Source organism: Physeter macrocephalus, chromosome 6 (assembly GCF_002837175.3).
Source record: "Physeter macrocephalus isolate SW-GA chromosome 6, ASM283717v5, whole genome shotgun sequence".
NCBI lineage: Eukaryota > Metazoa > Chordata > Mammalia > Artiodactyla > Physeteridae > Physeter > Physeter macrocephalus.
This window is the reverse complement of record NC_041219.1, coordinates 66282238-66302056: the sequence shown is the minus strand read 5'-3', so window position 1 is coordinate 66302056 and position 19819 is coordinate 66282238. Positions and strand designations below refer to the sequence as shown.

Here is a 19819-nt window from a genome sequence, read left to right as displayed (position 1 = left end):
AGCTGATGATGTTGGAGGTTTCTAAAGCGCTGGTCACAGACGGACGGACGATTTTATTAAACTTCAACTCCAAGCTTGTGAGTCCCAGGCCAGTTAGTTCTTCCGGTTCACGATTGGGGGGGGTCAGAGGTTCTTTACAGGGAGGCGTCCGCGTGGTACTGGGAGTGTCTGATGAGGAGGATGTGCCGCGTGGCCTTGGCTTCGTAGTGGTCCAGCCTGAACACCAGTTCTTCTTCTCCAGGTTGCAGGCTCTTCTCCCACAGGTTGAGCAGGGCTAGTGGTGCTCACCTGTCCCAGGTGGGGTCCTCGACGCCAGGCCCGGGGCGGTGCGGTGCGGCCCAACCCCGCGGGAGGCTGGGCCACGTGCAGCTCCGAGTCCCCCGGAGGCCACAGCCCAGGAGAAAGAGGTGGCCGAGCCCTGGGAAGCTGAGGAGACGTTGAGAGAACAAGTAAGCACATCCTTAAAACTTATCTTCTTAATATGGATTGTTGTTGTTTTTTTAAAATTCACATAACGTGTTTATTCACTGTACCATATTTAAAGGTTTTCATATTTTAAGTTATAGAAACAGAAATGCCCATTAAGATTAGGAACGGAACAGGTCACAGATTTGGCCTAGTCATGTTCAGTGTCAAGTCACACAGTACTGCTGTTTTCTCAAACACGTGCACTTTCTCGTAAGTAGTTTACAAGCATAAATTGCTTTTTGGTTCCTAGTTGGTTTGAAAAGAAAATAGGAAGAGCTTGATGTTTCCTCCAACAGTCTTCAGTGTTCCAGTGCCCAGGCGTTTGTATACTCAGGAAAGAGGCCAGCTTCAGCATGGAGCTTCTTCCCACATCCTGGCCCTCAGTAGCTCTGCCCCTAATTAAACATGTTGTTGTTGTTCAACACAGTTATTATAAATTTGTACAAAATTCATGAGATGGCCAAATTTTCCTTATTTGCTGTATTTCTAAAATTGTGTCCTTTGTTGAAACAGCCTGAGGTGACAAGCAGAGTGAAACAGCTGTAATTAAAATTCTCTGGGAAATCAGCAGTAGCAATTAATGAAACAGAAGAGTAAAGCAGCATAAAAATAGTCTTTAAAGAGTCCTCCTCAAACTCTGGAGGCCACCCAACAGGGATTCTCCTGAACAACAGGAGGCAGAGAATTATGAATTTATAGAAACATCTTGTTTCTCCAGTCCCCAGATTGTACTATTGGTACTCTGAAGCAGGAAGCACAAACTTCTCGTTAATAATTCCCAACCTTGTGCAAATGAATACACAAATCATGAACTTGAGTGAGAGATCTCATTAATTCAAGCTCCAGCACACATTTTGGAGAATCTTAATTATTTGGATAATTACTCAAACTCTACTCTTTACTTTTTGTGCTGAAATACAGTTTTAGGTTATAATTTGCATCTTTGAGGTAGTATAGGGATGTGTGCTTACGCATTATGCTTTACTTTCAGAACTCTGGATGAAAAATGCATTTCAGATATCATCAGAAATGTATTAAGGACTCAAAGTACTGGGATTGGTGGTGAAATATGGAGAAATAAAACTTATCACACCTGATTTTGCAATGAGAAAAGAGTTATAGTTATCAGGAAATAAAGAAACAATGACAATATAGAGGCAATTAAAATGCATTAATTAGAATCTGTTTTGGTTTTTTTGGAAATGAAGAGGTAAGAGTACATGACTTTATTCTCGTGTACATTTGAAAGGAAAATGGTCTCTGTAGCGTTGCTGTTTGTCACATCCTATGTCCAATGCTTCTTGTGTCCAATGAAGGCTGTACTTTCCTTGCAAACATGGTCTGCATTAAAATCTGGGTTTTTTTTCATGTTCCAAAAAAAACTTTGTTCACACGAACAGGCAGCATGCCAGATTTGTTCACCACTGGTGTAGAGCACAGGTATGATCAAACCTGTCAGCTTCAAGGTATATTGAGGTTAATCAGTAAGAATATTAAGTATAAGAATCATCAATAATACTGGCTTATTGTTGGATCAACATTTTGTGTAAAGAGTGTTCTCGACTTTCATTTCAGAGTACCCGAATAGAAAGCAACTGCATGTATATGCTGGCAAATGTTCATTTCATTTTGCTGTCATTTCAGCAAACTCTTCCTTTCTGCTCCATAAACTGCTGTAAGGTGCTTCTACATAATAAAATATTAGAAAAAAATATATTTATCTTGCAGAATGAGAATTCTGATTTATCAAAAGCTTATGAGAGCTGTGGATGGGAATTTTTAATCCATAGAATTAATTCCTTCTCTGTGATGACTTAGTAGAGAATATAAGTCCCTGGGAACCTTTCTGTGCAGTTTTGTGAGATCTCATATCCCAACCCCTGAGGAACATGGGATGGGGATGAGGGGATTTTATTCCAGCATTCCTAATAGAAAGGAAGAAAGGGCCAGTTTCATATAGGCGTACCTCCAGCTTGTTCACTCCGCACTTTCACTTGGACTCTGTGTTAGAAATATTGTTAGGGGGTGTCTATCTCTCCCCTTATTCTGTGGTGTTCTGGAGTTTTATGAATGAGATTTTTGCATTAGCACAGGTTTTTTTGTCCCATATCCTTTGCTGTCCCATTTTCCTCTATGATGTGAAGTGGGGGAGTTCTTCCCATGTAACTGAATGTCTTCTTTTGAGTGGTGGGAATAGAGTTGAGGGGGTATCACTCTGTACATAACTTTCTACTGAAAACCACTAAGGGTGTGGAGGGCAGATTGGGGTTATCATTTGTGCTTCACTGTCACCTTTGAATCCAAGGGTGTTAGTTGAACATCTCTAAGTCAGACCATTTCCTTAAAGATACTCATAAGTGTTCATAAGCCAAATACCATCTGCCTGTGCAAACAAGAACAACCCTGACCACACCCTGCACTTTACGTACTATCCTATCGTTTATGCATATTAGGAAGACTGAGGATCAAAGAGTTTACTTCTTTACGATCAGAGTCAAAAAGTGGGCAGAGTGGGAATTCAAAACCAGTTCTGCCTGATTCCTCTACACCACACTGTACACCACACTGTCACAGTCTGCTCTTTTCTACAGAGGCAAAGTCCTCCTGTGGCTTGCAGTTTTGTAGGCTCAGAGCTTCTGTGAATACTAATTATTCCAGAACCGAATCCTCCTACCTGTTATGTTAAATTGGTCTTTAAAATAGAGCTTGAATTTAAATTTGAAATTTGTGACTTTGAAGAAAGACATCAGCTACATTTCTGACTTCTCTTACTTCAAAATATAATTAGCTAAATAAAATTTTATAGTTTCTTGGAATTGTTACAAGGATATTTTCAGTATTCCTTTAATTTTTATAGCTCTCTTGACTTTCCCTATTTTTTAAAAATCTCAGGCCAAAAGTTTAGGGAGTGTGGATTTTTATTCACTTGCAGAATAATCACTTCCATCAGTAAATAAAGTTTTAACAAAGCATTTTTTCCCTCAAAAGTATTTTTTTGGTATATGTTATAATATTTGGAGAAAAATTGAAAAATATAAATTATTTTTGGTTTTATAATTTGTTTAGTATGCATGTGTGTTTTACCTTTTGCTGAAGTTTCTGAATTTTGATGAAAATTCTGAAAAAGAAAAAAAACAGGTCCAAAGATACACTTGTTATTCACAAAACAAATTTGGGAAACCAAACCAATAATATCCAAAATCTACATACAGAAATTTCTCTGACATGATAAAAAGAAATGTATTTCTTGGTGTCATATATCAATGTTGCTTACTGAACAGAGGAAATCTAAATTGTAAAATGAAAGAAAAGCCTTCTGACTGTTGTAATCAGCAATCTAGGTTATTTGATTCTGAAAAAAAAAAAAAAGAAATCTTTAGCATAAGCTCAGCCTTTTTTATTTTTTTTTTTTTTTTTTAAATCTTTAGCATAAGCTCAGCCTTTTTTAAATATTATTAGAACAGTTCTACAGATATAGCCTAAACTCAATCCCCCTTCCACAACAGTGACTAAACTTTTAATATAAAAGATTTGTAATTCTCTTTGTTTAGTGTGTCCAGTTCTTATATTAGCTGTCACTTCAGATACAAGCTTTGGGCAGCACAGAAAGAAGGCTGGATGGAAGGGTGCAAAATCATACAGATTCACTATATAGTTTCCTTTATTTTTTAGGATTAAAAAAAAATGATAGTCAAACACTTGAGATCATATCCTGAATTTAAAAAAAATACTGTCTGAAATTTTTGTTGCCATTTAAGTTCATATACATTAGCTTGGTGGTTTTATTTGTTTGCTTGTTTGTTTATGTTTATCTCTATTGTAGGCCTGGAATTACTTTAGTGGTTTAGGATTTACTGGTTATAACTTTATTATCATGAAAACCATATAAGGTAGGTGATTCACAGGTTCATTAGAAATGACGTTTCAGTCCAAAAGCAAATTCAGTTTTCTAATAAGATCCATTTTAATTGACACTAAATTTTTTTAATATTTTGCTTTGACAAGTTCGCTTTTAAGGAAATCCAATTAATGAAAAGCTGGATTTTCAAACAAATAAACTAGGGAATAATCATTTTCCTGTAACAAAGAACTTGCTACAGTATTCCTTTTAGAGAGAAAACACTTCTGTAGTGTTTAAAATGTAATTAAATTTATATACAACTTTTCACTTAAAAGCATCATTCACATGAACCTTTTCAGAAGCATTTCTCTTAGGTAAAATATTTCATCTGAGCATAGTTTCAACCACTGGGCTTAACAACTACACATAAGATCTTTACCCCAGCCATGTGGGTGAGACTATTAAACATGTCAGCATGACTTAACTAGAATTCAGTTTATTCAGAAATGTAAACTTGTATTTTAAGATCACCATGACATCCACCTACAGCACAATGCGTAAGACCGTATTTTTTATTTTGTAGTTCATTTATTGTGTATTTAATGGAGATATGTGAGCTTCTGGAATATAATTCTGAAGGATGGAAAATTGTTTACAGTGCTGGGTGGGAGCATGCAGTAGACAGAGTACAACTGCATTTGTGATACAATTTTTCATTTTGCCAAAACTTAAATTTAATAAATACTTAATTACTTCCATGTATTGCAGGAAATAGTCTCTTGCTAGTTGACCAAAAAATGCAGCCAAGAAAAAAGGAAAGCTTTTAATTTTGAGTTTGTTGGCAGAAGACATATTTCGCAGTATTTCTTTAATCTTAGGTTTATGGTGGGTGGATAGATTGAACTACTTTGGCATTATTAGCCGTAGTTGGTTAATGCACAGATTCTGTAAAAGGTACTTATTATTCGTGCCAATTTTCTTATATAAGTGGGCCTATAGTTAAGATAGGATGGAAAAATGGATGGAGAAAAAATCTGAATGATGTGAGATATGTGAACTTTTAAAGTGTCCTCAAAGTAAGTAGAATCTGGAGTAGACATTTATTTGGAGATATTGAACTATTTACTTTGGCCATTGACATATATGGAATAAAACTGTTAATTGTCAACTTTTTTCTTCATTTCTATGCATGAATAATCACATACAATTTACTGCTCATAAGTATATAAGAAATGTGAATATGAGCTTCTCTTGGTAATTATAATTGTTCATAGCTTTCCTAGGAAATATCAATACTTAGTTTCTCCTTGAAGGATTCTTTTGGCTTCAGATATATTGAAAGTTTGATATTTCTGAGAAAATTGTCATTTTCATTCTTTTAGGGAGTTTCAGAAAATGAATGTTTAAAGGTAAAGCTTTTTATAGCTAGTACTAGTTTAACAGCATTTGAAGTGCTTCATCCTAAAATTAGATTTTCCTCCTTCTTTGATCAGTTTGTTTCTACTGATTCACCAAGAGCAGGACATAAAAATCGAAGAACAACCAAGTGGTCTTAACAGATGGAAAGACATGTGTCCACATTCATACATCTGGTCTCCTACTCTAGCAAAGGCTTATATTTGTTGTGAAGCTGGCTGTAACCAATGGCCCTGAGATAAGAGGGTCCTAAGTGGTGCTTGTGTAAATTAAAACTTTCATCTTGTCCTCATGAGGAAGAGTCTAAAAAACTACCACCAGCATCATCCCTACAACTTCCAGTAATAATAATGATTCTCATTCAAGATGCACTATCATCTGGCCCCTTTATTAACATTATTTCTAATATTCACAAGAACCCTTCAAATTCTGTTTTCTTTTTTGTTTTAGAGATGATGAAAACTGAAGCTTAGAGAAATGAATTTATTTTCCAAAGGACATTCATCTAGAAAGTTGCAGATCTTGAATTCAAATCATCTTTGTGTGACCCTATGCTCTTTGTGTTTTATTATCAGCTCTAGGTATTTGTAATATCTCCAAAATATGATAATCTAAGAGAAACGAATGCCTTTTTGAAAGTTAATTCTCACTACCTTGGTATCCTGGCTTAACTTCAAGTGTTGGAAAATCTTTTGGTGGTATAACTCTATTGCTCCTTAGTTATCACTATCACTGTTCATGTAACGCAAATAAGGTATTTAAATTTCTATATTCATTATTACATCTAATCGCACAAACCCATAATTCTAATTATAATAAGACATAGGAAGTCCAACATTAAGAAATTACTGATTTTTATCAGTCACCTATTTGAAAAAATAAGCATGGCGATTTGTATATATTAGTATAACTGTCTACTTTCTAAATCTATCTTTTTGAATTTTCGAGGCTGGCACATTCAAGGTAATATAATCTCTGCTGTTCCTATCCATCCAGATAAGGAATGAATGCAATCACTGTCTCATGAAGTTTCATATGTACTGGAGTGTGTATAGAGGCCTGGATTCAAATCTCTGTTTTGCCACTTACTAATCCTCTGTACACAAGCACTCTAAGCATCAGATTTTAATACTAAAATGAACTTTAAAATACCAACTTCAAGGTATTGCTGTGAGGATGAATTGGAATAAAATAAAAATTAAGTGAAATGAAGTAATACGTAAATGAAACTATTATTGCAGTGCACTATCGAGTATTAGTTATTATTGTCAGCAGCATCATATCTTTTGGCTTTATCACATGCTAAACTAGTAACAAGATTGAATGATTTGTTGTAACCAGATGTCCTAGTCTTTTTCTTGGGCAATAAACACACGTAATCTACATCATATTTCTGAGATTTAAAAAACAATCACATAATACTCATTTTTTAAACTGAAAAACCAGGAAATCATCACAGAATGTGAGATCATAGAAGCAGTCTGCCTTGAAGATTCAGCAAAAAATACCACATGAACTGATCTCTTCTTTCCTGCATATGTGCTTGTCCATGCAAGCATGGGTGCTTACATCTGCATACTCTGGTGTGCCTGAGAGCCATTAATAGACTATACAAACGCTTGCCTGTGAATATTATTATATAAGCATATTCATCTAGGTAGGATTGTAGAGTTGATATCAGTCTCACTTGAAGGTTATGTTGTAGTTACACTTCAAAGGTATAAGAAATTTCCTTTTAATTTAATTAAGTCCTTTTGGTATAATAGAATTAAGTTTCCATTACCCACAAATGATTGAAATGTACATGTACCCACACACACTCACACACCACATATATGCTAGTTAGTTAAAAGTCTTTCACTCTCCTTAATTAATTATTGAACTTAGGTTTAAAATAATTACTGTGTAATAAATGAGTGTATTTACCTCTGCTTTTCTCTGAAGAATAAGATTTAGTTCATTTACAGCATCTGTAATTTGTTTGGTCTCCACACATCCCAGAATGATGCATATATTTTTAACATCTTCAATAATATTATCCACATTTTGCTGTAGATGAAAAGATTGACATCTTACAATTTATTGCAATCAAGGGGACACTAATTTATCTTTAAACTACCTCTCTCTCCAGGAAGAGGAAATGGAATACAATGTGGTTATTTCCATGTAAAGTGTTCTCAAGACTGGTTATCCTGTGGCCTAAGCCATAATTTGCGTAAAGTAAATACTGGAAAGTAGGACTATTAGTATTTTATATGTATCAACTCTAATTTAACATTATCTGATATAAAATGGGAGGGAGGGGGAGAGAGAGAGAGATGGAGAGAGAGATTGAAAGTCTGTGGCTCCTGCAAAATACTTTGAAAGCAAGACAACTGATGGCAGACCTATGTAGAGTTTCAGAATGCATCTGTATTTGTAAGCAGTGTACAGGAGGGCAAAATTACTAAAAATCCGAGTTCAGAACAAATTTGGGACAATGAAGTTTGGTGTTGGGGTGTTTGGTAATCATTCAATTGTATTGTCTTTTAAGCAACTGATGTTTCAAAAAAATCACTGATGACAAGTATGGTCTACAGTAATGACCAGCTATTCTTGAAATCAAAATTGCCGGCTTTGCTTAAGATAGTTATACACAGATTTTGTGGTCACAGTTCTAAGAGCTTTTCATTTTTTTATTTCTCAGCTTTCACATGTTCTTAAATTAGCTTTCATTTTAAAAAATGCCCTATTTTCTCCTTATTCTTTTTTTGTGTTTTACCAGTAACTATGTTGAGAAGTATCCTTTCTTCTTTAATCCTGTGCTAATCATCTTTCACTCTATAATATTTTAATGAATTTTATCTGTATCATTAATAATGTTGGCTTTTCAAAACACATCAGCTCTACCAATTCCAGAATCACAGTCATTCCAATGGAGGATTTCAAAATGGAGTTTATTTCAAAAGAGGTGGAAAAATATTTTTCCTTTTTTTTTACACAAAGATATGAATTCATAACATAAAAAGAATTTAACTACTTATTCTAGATCATTTTCTTAGCAAAACATTATCAATATAAAGACAGAAAACAGGTATTATATTTAAGGAACATCATTTTGTGTCTTTTGTGGAAAAACAAAACTTCTAAATATGTTTTCAGTACCTTTTATAAGATTTTACAAACACTGAAAACTGATGACAAAACCTACAAAGAATGGCTAATACTTTGAAAGACACAATCAGGACTCCAGAATTGTCAACAGACTTGATTAATGAGCTAAAAGTAAAAAGAAATTAACTTAATTGGGTTTCATTTTAAATCTTTCACAGATTAAGAAAATACAACTGCTCAGTTATAACATGGGAAGAAAAATTTATGAGTAATTCATGTGGAAAAAGCTCAGTTGTTTTATTTATGTGTGAATTCAGTGAGTCAACATTGTGACATGGCTGCCAGAAGAGCTACTTTATTATTAAATTAAATTAGAAGATGTGTACTCCCCATAACCAGAAAGTTAGAGCTCAGCACATGTTTATAATCTGAACTGGAGTTTAGTGTTGAGTACCACATTTGAGACTGAACTATTAACAAATAGGGCTTTCCCCAAAGAGAGCAACCCAATTATTAGTATAATGTTAATATACTCATTCACAGCAGCATAGGAAACTCTGTTTCCAGCTCCACAATAAGGTTATGTGTGATAAAATCCTGATTCTGCCCCATTTCTACCTAGGACCATTATCAAATTATTTAACTTCCACGGGCCTGAATTCCCTCTTCTGTAAAATTGGAACAATAATAATTGATTTTTGGTTTGTTGTAAAATTAAGTAAGGTAAAATAGAAAAGGTGCCTGGCAGAGAATAAGGGCTAAATTTTAGTTAATTCATTTTTAATTAATTCCTTTTTATCCATTCACACAGACTTTTCAGTTTATAAGAGAAATCAGACACTGTACGTGCCCAGATAACACGATGAAAATTTTAAAATCATTAAAACTATGAGAGAGGTATGTATTAGGTGCTGAGTTTAGTTTGCATTCGTACATTCTTAGTAGATATGTGATATATATGAATTTGTAGGAATCCATAAAATATTACTAAAGTACAAATGCTGGGTTGACTTGGGTCACTCAGCTAATTTGCTCCATCTCTTACTGCAGTCTTGCAGTGCTTCTTATCTGATCTTTTTATCTCATTTGGTCTACATAAAAATTCTGAAAGATAAATATTTACTTCATTTTTGAGTCACTGAGTTTGCTAGATTATGTTAAGTGAAATATTGCAGTTGTAGAATTAACTTGGTGATTAAGGATTGAGCACCTACAGGAAGACTGGATTTAAGATGATTCCAAAACTTCATACTCGGAAAACCAAAAGACAGAGTGCCATTAATTATGGCGGGAAACACAGGCAAAATGGGAAGAGTTTTGGTGGAATTGTGATGCGTGTATTTTTTGGTACACAGAGCTTGAGTTGCCAATGGGATAACCAAGTAGATTCAGCCTTCATCTGAAATGCAATGGGGTTCTAGCTCTAGCAATTGTTGGACTGAGAAAACATAGACACCTACACACACACACACACACGCACAGTGTGTGCTCACATAAACATTAGCTGAACCACAGAAAAAAATGTAAATCCAAACTTTAGTCCAAAACAAAGATAGGATAAATCTCTGGCTGACAGAAATTTAAGGAGGGAGTTTAAAGCCTGAGCAGTAGCTTCAACATTGATATGTCAGTGGCCTGAAGAAAATGTCACCGGGCTTAGAGATTGGTGTTTACTGCTTACAATGGGAAAAGTGCTGAAATTTTAGACCTAAACCAATTGGTTGAGGTAGGGAAGGGGCAGACCTGGAGCTGAGATCCCTGAATAAACCCCTGACACTGGATAGATTGTCACCTGCAAAAGGTGGGAGAAGAAAAACAAAGCCTACCGATAAAGAGAACTTTTGAGGAATCCTCTCTCTACCCTGGGGCTTTGAATGAGGAAAATGATTACCTGAGAAATCGTGTTATGTGTAGTTGTGGAGTATTAATTTACACTACCCTTAGCAGGAAGTTATGCTAGAAATAGTGCCAGAGTGTTGTTACTATTTTGGACTCAGGCAAAAGCAAATGCAGAACTTTTCTGACCCCAAACCATGAGGTTTCCCCCACAAATATATATACATGTGTGCACACTCCCACCCACACATACACATACCTCATGTTTGGTGGGGAATAATCAGCCTAAAATTTACAAATCCTAGGATGGCTGATCCATCACATGAGATATTCTACAGACACAAAACACAGGATTAGCGCCTGATTTCAAGACATATCAAAGCTAGATTTGGGAATTATTTTCATAGAGGTGATACCTGGCCAAGAAATTGGATTTGATTGTCCAGAAGGAGAATATAGATAGAGGAAAGAAAAATGGAAACCTGGGTGTGTAACAGTTCAGAACATTTAATATTTAGATGATGGAGGAGGAAGTATGGGTCCAGTTGGAGCACACAGAGTACTGAGGCATAAGCCATAAAACTACAGTTTAACAGGCATAAAGGAAAGATAGTTGATGGTACTATGAAATTTCAGTTTGGAAAAAAAGAAGAAAAAGGAAACATAATCACTTTCAAGTATATGATGATCTTTCAGCTGAAAAGGGGATTAGATTTACTCTAAGTAGCTCTGGAATGATAAATTAGAACAAATGCTTGCAAATTTAGAGACATTCATTTTGGCTCAATAATTTTTGTAAAAATTATTTCTTCCAAAAATTGAGTAGGCTGCCCTGTGAGTAGAGAGTTCTTCCACATTATAAGTATGCAAGCAATCAGGAATGTTTAGAGGAAATTTTTGCATTAAATAGGAGTTCCAGACTACCTCTAAATTCTTTCTAACTCTATGGGTTAATGAAAACTAATAATAATGCTGTGATGTTATTTTATGTGCTATAGTCCAGGCTTATCTTAGAAATATTTGACGTGTCATAGAGTCTGAAGGAGCAGCATTCTAATACTTCAGATATTAAGCATATTTTTAAAATATTTTGAACATTGGTGAAGATTGGTAACAAACTTTTCTTATCTGCATCTTTCTGGAAAACAAAACCAAACAAAAGAGCATAAGGTTCCCCTGCTACCCCATTCCCTTCACTTAGGTGTGATGGAGACCAAAGTAGTATGTGTTGAAAACAGCCACATAACAGCTTGCCATTTTCCAAGTTTTATATAAATCTTAATGAATTTCTTTTTCTGTTTACATACTGAAAATTATCAAATTCAGTTAATGAATTTAGAGACAAATTGAGAATTTAGAATTATTTTTATTCCAGGTTCAATAGTGCTATTACAAACTGCTCCTTAAAGAAGAATAGTCTTTGGATTTTCATTTCAGCTTAAAATGTAGAACTTTGGAGCCACTGTAACAATGAAAAAAGGCAGATAATATACAAAAATCATAATTTTTTCTGACCCCACTAGAGATCTGAGGTCAAAAGGTGACCAAGTATACTGAATTCCAAAGAGTGGTAAGGGGAGATGGAGCACACATTTGACCTTTGGTAGAGCACAGGAAAACTAGGCGGCCAGCATATACGAGGGTAAGAATAAATCAGCCAAAATTTTAAAAATTCTTGAAGGCTAGAGTAAGCACGTCAGTTTGGAATATCTGGGAGTCCAAGACACAAGGTGAGTTAACAATCTTTTGTAAGCTCTTTTCTGGACACCTACCAGTTGTTCAGGGGAAATAATGAAGACAGTGCAGGAAGCTGAAGGTCCATTCAGCAGTGCAGTTTATGTAGGAGGTGATCAGCTTTCTGGGAGAGAGGTATGAAAGATCTCATTCTGTAGATCTTTCTCTCATAAGAAGCAAAAGCTCTAAGTTCCTGGTTTATGATATTAGAAAAAATGATGATACTAGAAGAGATAGAAATCCTCTGTGACCCTGACCCCAGGCAAAAATCTCTTGCTTTTTGAGCAGGGTTTCGAGAAAAAGCAAAACCTTTCTGGGGGAGAGGTAGGACATGGGTTAAGATCCTTTGCTGATGAGAGAATGGTGGAAGCAAAAACCTTTTGCTCCTGGGGTAGGGGCAGGAGACCTGTCTTGAGTCCAGGATCCTACATGGATACCAATCAGCAGTCAGAAACCACGGAAGAGGGGCAGAAAACTCTCTCCTGTACAAGACTAAGTGCAGATATAAGGTACAGTTTGGCTGCCAGAAAGTTCCAATCTTGAGGCTCAAAAACAGTCTGCCTGAGGCTGTGGTTGATCATTACCACAGAACTCCCTTTACCCTACTACAAAAATGAGTCTATTTTGAATAATAGACAAGAGCAAAGCACTGCTAGGGGAGAGACAAAAAAGTATTGCGAGAGATCTTCTCTGCGGCATAGGCAATCAAGGACTGTTGAAAGCTGAGGGTGAAGCAGGAACAGAGAAAAAGACGCTAGTACTGCAGGCCCTCTATATAAGTACAGGTAATAGTAACTGATCACTGGAGGAGTTTGAAGCCTGATGTGCCCTGACGATAATGATAGCAACAACAAAACACAAAGCTCAAATCTTGACTAGATTTATCAACTTTACATAATAAAAGCATAACAGAGTATATAACCCAGACGTTGGAACAATCAGACAAGGACTTTTAGTAACTATGATTAGCATGTTACAGGATCTAGTGGAAAATGTGGACGACATGCATAAACATGTGGGGAATTTCAGCAGAGATATGGAAACTATAAGAGTCAAATGGAAATAATAGAAATATAAAAATATATTTGGTATTAGAGATGGAGAATTCGTTCAATGAACTCATCAGCAGATTGAACACAGCTAAGGAAAGTATCATTGAAATTGAAGATAGGTCAAGAGAAATGATCCTAACCAAAACCAAAGGGGAAAAAGAGTGGGAATAAAAACCAGAACATACCATCTAATACCTGTCAGAGTCATACATGCATTTGGAGTTCTGGAAAGATAAGAATGGGGCAGAGAGATATTTAAAGAGATGATGGCCAAAGTATCAGAATTTGTGGGATGCCACTAAAATTTAGAGGCAAATTTATGGCTTTAAAATTTGAATAATTCTATGTCAAAGAAATTGAAATTATAATAAAATCCTTCTTATAAGGAAAACTCCAAACAGATGGTTTCATTGGTGATTTTTATCAAATATTTAAGGAAGAAATAAAACGAAATCTACTCAAATTGTTTCAGAATACAGAGTCAGAGTCAGAGGGTATATTTATCAACTTATTTTATAAAGCCAGCATTACTCCAATGTTAAAATCAAGCCACAACATTATAAGAAAAGTATAGACTGATGTCTCTCAGAAATACAGATGCAAATATCCTTAACAAAATATTAGCTAATTGAAGCCAGAAATATGTAGAAAGGGTTCTAAATTGGTTCAAAGTGTGGTTTATCCCAGTAATGCAAGGATATTTTTAAAATTTGAGAAGAATAAATGAAAAAAATCATATGCCCATCTGTATAGATACAGAAAAAGCATTTGATAAAATTCATCACCCAGTTATGGTATAAACTCTTAGCTAATTAGGAATAGAAGGAAGCTTCTTCAACCTAGCAAGGAGCAACTAACTTCATGCCATAACCATGTAACTTCCAAATAACGTCATACTCAGTGGTGAAAGACTAACTTTCTCTCTAAGTTTAACAAGAAGGCAAGGATTCTGCTCTTACCACTTGTCACTTCTAGTAAAATTCTACTGGAGATCAGGTAAAAGAAATACATATTGAGAGAAAGTAAATCTTTAGTTCCATGATGTCTAGGATGGCAGGGTTTTTACTGCAGGTAAGTACTGGGGCACTTTTTTTGTAACAAATGTTTTATATCTTGTTTTTCATGGTTGTTACATAGGTATATACATTTTCAAAACTAGTCAAAGTGTACAGTCTACATGAGTGTATTTTAATTTAAATATATAAATTAAACTTCAAGAAAGTTGATTTAATAAATGTGACATCATAATGAAAGTAAGACAGAAAGTAAACAGTTTGATGTTATGTTTAAAAAGAGTAAAGAATTATGAAGGCATTAGTAGTCAGCAAAATAAAAATTAAAACGGAAATAATATCTCATTACATATACCTCATGTAGGCAAAATTTTTAAAAGTTGGACTATACCACACATTGGTGAGAAAATAAAGCAATGGGAACTCATATATTGTGAAATGTGTATGACCAAACGAAGTGTTTGGTATCACCTTGTACGTCTATGGCCCTAGTTATGTACCCTAGAAAACCCCTGAGATTAGCTTGAATGTACATCAACAGTAGAATAGATAAGTTGAAGTTTGCTAATCTAATTGAGTAATGTACAACAATGGAAATAATTCAAAAGCATATATAGAATAATGTGGATAGATCACAAAAACGATATTGAGTGAAAAATATGGGGCACAAAAAGTACATATAGTTTGATTCCATTTAGGTACATTAAAAAGGAAACCTAAACCTTTAAACAGGCATACCTCATTTTATTATGTTTCACTTTATTGCACTTTGCAGATATTGCATTTTTTACAAATGAAAAGTTTGTGGCAACCCTGCATTGAGCAAGTCTATTGGTGCCATTTTTCCAACAGCATTTGCTCACTTCATGTCCCTGTGTCACATTTTGGTAATTCTTGCAATATTTCAAACTTTTCATTATTGTTGTATTTGTTATGGTGATCTGTGATCAGTAATCTTTGATGTTACTATTGTAATTGTTTTGGGGCACCATGAACCTCACCCATATAAGATGGCAAACCTAATCTATAAATATTGTTTTGCCTGCTCTGCTTACTGGCTGTTCCCCCATCTGTCTCCCTCTCCTTGGGCCACCCTCTTCCCTGAGACACAAAAATTTTGAAATTAGGCCAATTAATAACCCTATAATAACCTCTAAGTGTTCACCTGAAAGGGAGAGTTGCATATCTCCCACTTTAAATCAAAAGCTAGAAATGATTATGCTTAGTGAGGATATCATTTGACATTAAGCATGTCGAAAGCAGAGACACGCCAGGAGCTAGGTCTTTTGCACCAAACAGCCAAGTTGTAAATGCAAGGGAAAAGTTCTTGAAGGAAATTAAAAGTGCTACTCCAGTGAATATAGGGATGATAAGAAATCGAAACAGCCTTATTGCTGATATGAAGAAAGTTGCAGTGGTCTGGATAGAAGATCAAACCAGCCACAGCATTCCCTTAAGCCAAAGTTTAATCCAGAACAAGGCCCTAACTCTTCAATTCTAAGAAGGCTAAGAGAGGTGAGGAAGTTTCAGAAAAAAAAGTTTGAAGCTAGCAGAGCTTGGTTCTTGAGGTTTAAGGAAAGAAATTGTCTCTATAATATAAAGGTATAAGATGAAGCAGCATTGCTGATGTAGAAGCTGCAGCAAGGTATCCAGAAGATCTAGTTAAGATAATTAATGAAGGTAGCTACACTAAACAACAGATTTTCAATGTATGTAGACAAACCAGCCTTCTCTTGGAAAAAGAAGCCACATAGGACTTTCATGGCTAAAGAGGAGAAGTCAATGCCTGGTTTCAAAGCTTCAAAGGACAGGCTGACTCTCTTGTTTGGGGCTAATGCAGTTGGTGACTTTCAGTTGAACCCAATGCTCATTTACCATGCTGAAAATCCTAGGGCCCTTAGGAATTATGCAAAATCTACTCTGCCTGTGCTCTATAAATGGCACAAACAAGCTTGGATGACAGTATATCTATTTACAACATGGTTTACTGACTATTTTAAGCCCACCATTGAGACCTACTGCTCAGAAAAAGAGATTCCTTTCAAAATATTGATATTATGCATATGGTCAAGAGCTCTGATGAAGATGTACAGTGAGATTAATGTTGTTTACATATCTGCTTATACAACATCCATTCTGCAGCCCATGGATCAAGGAGTAATTTTGACTTTTAAGTCTTATTATTTAAGAAATGCATTCTGTAAGCTGTAGTTGCCATAGATAGTGATTCCTTTGATGGAGCTGGGCAAGGTCAGTTGAAAACATTCAGGAAAGGATTCACCATTCTAGATGCCCTTAGGAACATTTGTGACTCAAAAGAAAAGATCAAAATATCAACATTCATAGGATTCCCACATTCATAAGAGTTGGAATCAAGAAGTTGATTCCAACCCTCGTGGATGACTTTGAGGAGTCCAAGACTTCAGTGGAGGAAGTAACGGCAGATGTGATAGAAACAGCCAGAGCACTAGAATTAGAAGTGGAGCCTGAAGGTGGGATTAAATCGCTGCAATCTCATGATAAAACCTGAACAGATGAGGAGTTGCTTCTTATGGATGAGCCAAGAAAGTGGTTTCTTGAGATGGAATCTACTCCTGGTGAAGATGTTGTGCAGATTGTTGAAATGACAATGAAGGATCTAGAATATTAAATAAACTTAGTCAATAAAGCAGTGGTAGGGTTTGAGAGGAATTGACTCCAATTTTGAAAGAAGTTCTACTGTGGGTAAAATGCTGTCAAACAGCATTGCATGCTGCAGAGAAATCGTTCGTGAAAGGAAGAGTCAATTAATGTGGCAAACTTCATTGTTGTCTTAAGAAACTGCCACAGCCACTCCAACCTTCGGCAACCAGGACCCTGATCAGTCAGCAGCCGTCAACATCAAGGCAGGATCCTCCATCAGCAAAAAAGATTACAACTCACTGCAGGCTCAGATGATGGTTGACTTTTTTTTAGCAATAAATTATTTTTTAACTAAGGTATGTACATTGTGGTTTTTTTTTTTGACATAATGCTATTACGCACTTTATAGACTACAGTATAGTGTAAACATAACTCTTATATGCACTGGGAAACCAAAATAATTCATGTGACTCACTTTATTGCCATATTTACTTTATTGTGGTGGCGTGAAACTGAATCTGAAATATCTTTGAGGTGCCTGTATTGATAATAGATGCATACTTTGGTGCTGAAATGGTAAAGAAAAGCTACAACGTGGCTTTTCACCAAAGGATATCTCTTATGTAGAAGAAAAGAGATATGAAGTGGTGTAAAAGCAGATTCTATGATATTGGCAATATTTTGTACCCAACTTATTGTGTAATAAGATTGTCTGCTTAGTTCTTCTTTAATGGGTGTGTGTGTATGTGTGTTTGTGTGTGTGTGTGTGTGTGTGTGTGGGTGGGTGTGTGTGTATGTTCTTCGTATATTATATAATTCACTGCACAAATCTTAAATCATCAAATCTTGTTATTCTTTTGACAAAAACCTTTAATTCTGTATCTCACTAGGAATGCAGATTATGTTGTTTAGTGATTATCTTGCTTATTGAAGATCTTTCAGTTTTCTTCTTTTTCATGTCTGGCAGTGTTCTATACATAGGTTTGACTTTTAGTAGTTTCAATCTACCCTTTATTTCTGCTAAGGTAGGTTCCAGTTCTGCAAAGGTGTTTTATTTCGCTTGTAACCTGACTTTTTCTCCTTCATGTCTTTGACTTCTCCTTTAGTGACCTTTCAGCTGGTCCTTGTTACCAATTCATTTCACCCTATTTTCTTCTTATGATTTTTTTAGTCCTTTCCCACCTCTTATATTCTGTTGTGAACGCAAATCAGTTTTGTGACATTTTTCTTCTAGATCCTATACAATCCTCTACTTTAGTAATAGTGTTAAAAATAACAATTTTAGGGCTTCCCTGGTGGCGCAGTGGTTGAGAGTCCCCCTGCCGATGCAGGGGACACGGGTTCGTGCCCCGGTCCGGGAAGATCCCGCATGCGGCGGAGCGGCTGGGCCCGTGAGCCATGGCCGCTGAGCCTGTGCGTCCGGAGCCTGTGCTCCGCAATGGGAGAGGCCACAACAGTGAGAGGCCCGCGTACCGCAAAAAACAAAAACAAAAACAAAAACAATTCTAATAGCAATAAAATAACACTTGTACTTATGTTTTCTTGAACATTTTTTATCTTCCAGCTACTATATAATATTAAGCACATTACATCTACTGTTCAGTAGTAATTTATTTTATTTTATTTTTTTGTGGTACGCAGACCTCTCACTGTTGTGGCCTCTCCCGTTGCGGGGCACAGGCTCCGGACGCGCAGGCTCAGCGGCCCTGGCTCTCGGGCCCAGCCGCTCCGCGGCATGCGGGATCCTCCCAGACCGGGGCGCGAACCCTGTTCCCCTGCATCAGCAGGCGGACGCGCAACCACTGCGCCACCAGGGAAGCCCCTGTTCAGTTAATTTTAAAAAACATCTCATTATTTTATTATCTTCACTCTAGTGACGAATAATATAAACTCAAGGATGGCTGAATAAAAACTTCCCTAGTGGCAGAGCGTTTGCAAATATGTTTACCTGACTTTGGAATCTCTGCTCCTAAATTCTGTCTTTACTGCCACTCTGATTAAAATTATGTTTGATATCGAAACTTCTGAAAATCCAACAATTCATCTGCTTGTTACTAAGAAAGCTTCAGTTCTAAAAAAGTAAATATATATTACCAGATCCCTATGTGCCCCCTTTCTTTCTCCTTATAAATGGAATTTTTGGTCTCCCTCTAGAGGCTAAATGTTGTTGGATTTTGGTCTTGAGGAGAGGAAAGTGTGAGTTAAGAATTATTCTGCCTTCCTCATTGAATTAGTTATACCTGAATAATAGAGATGCCATATTTTTCTGATTAACTAGTTGGTACATCCTCTGAGCCATGGGCTTGATGGTAAAGGGTTTGGAAGCTTTTAGCTCATTTCACACCAGGCAGATGTTTCATGAAGCCAAGCTACATTCTGAAGCATGAATAGATTTTTCTCAATCCAGAGCCATCTGGTTTACAATTAGTTCATCAGTTACTAGATCCTAGTGTAGGTTTGTCATCAGTGGTAGGCATTGCTAACTGTCTCTAAAGGTCCTACCTGGCATTTAAATAAAATTTTGGAGACAATGCACTAGAGGTTACTAGGAAAAAGCAACTTTGAATCAGAAGCTGATTCTTCCATCTAGATTGAAATCTGGTTTTACATTGCTTTGTCCTGTACATACACTGCTCTGTGTGCATTATGTGAATATGCTGTCTTTCCAACTAGATCATCAGCAATTTCAGAGCATCGTTCTGACTTTGATTTCTATTGATTCCAGTGAGTAAATAGTTCAGTAA

The 19819-nt window shown here is 36.0% G+C and overlaps 1 protein-coding gene across 2 annotated transcripts in view; it reads right to left on the bottom strand.

The window, feature by feature from the left end:
- PIK3C2G (phosphatidylinositol-4-phosphate 3-kinase catalytic subunit type 2 gamma) overlaps positions 1 to 19819 on the bottom strand; it is a 370041-nt gene that overhangs the window by 286732 nt on the left and 63490 nt on the right. For both annotated transcript variants that reach the window (XM_024129228.1, XM_007126978.3), the window contains 2 exons: positions 7652 to 7774; positions 3553 to 3586 (listed from right to left, as the gene is read on the bottom strand). In XM_024129228.1, coding sequence (XP_023984996.1) covers positions 3553 to 3586; positions 7652 to 7774 — 157 coding nt within the window. The remainder of the gene's footprint in view (positions 1 to 3552; positions 3587 to 7651; positions 7775 to 19819) is intronic.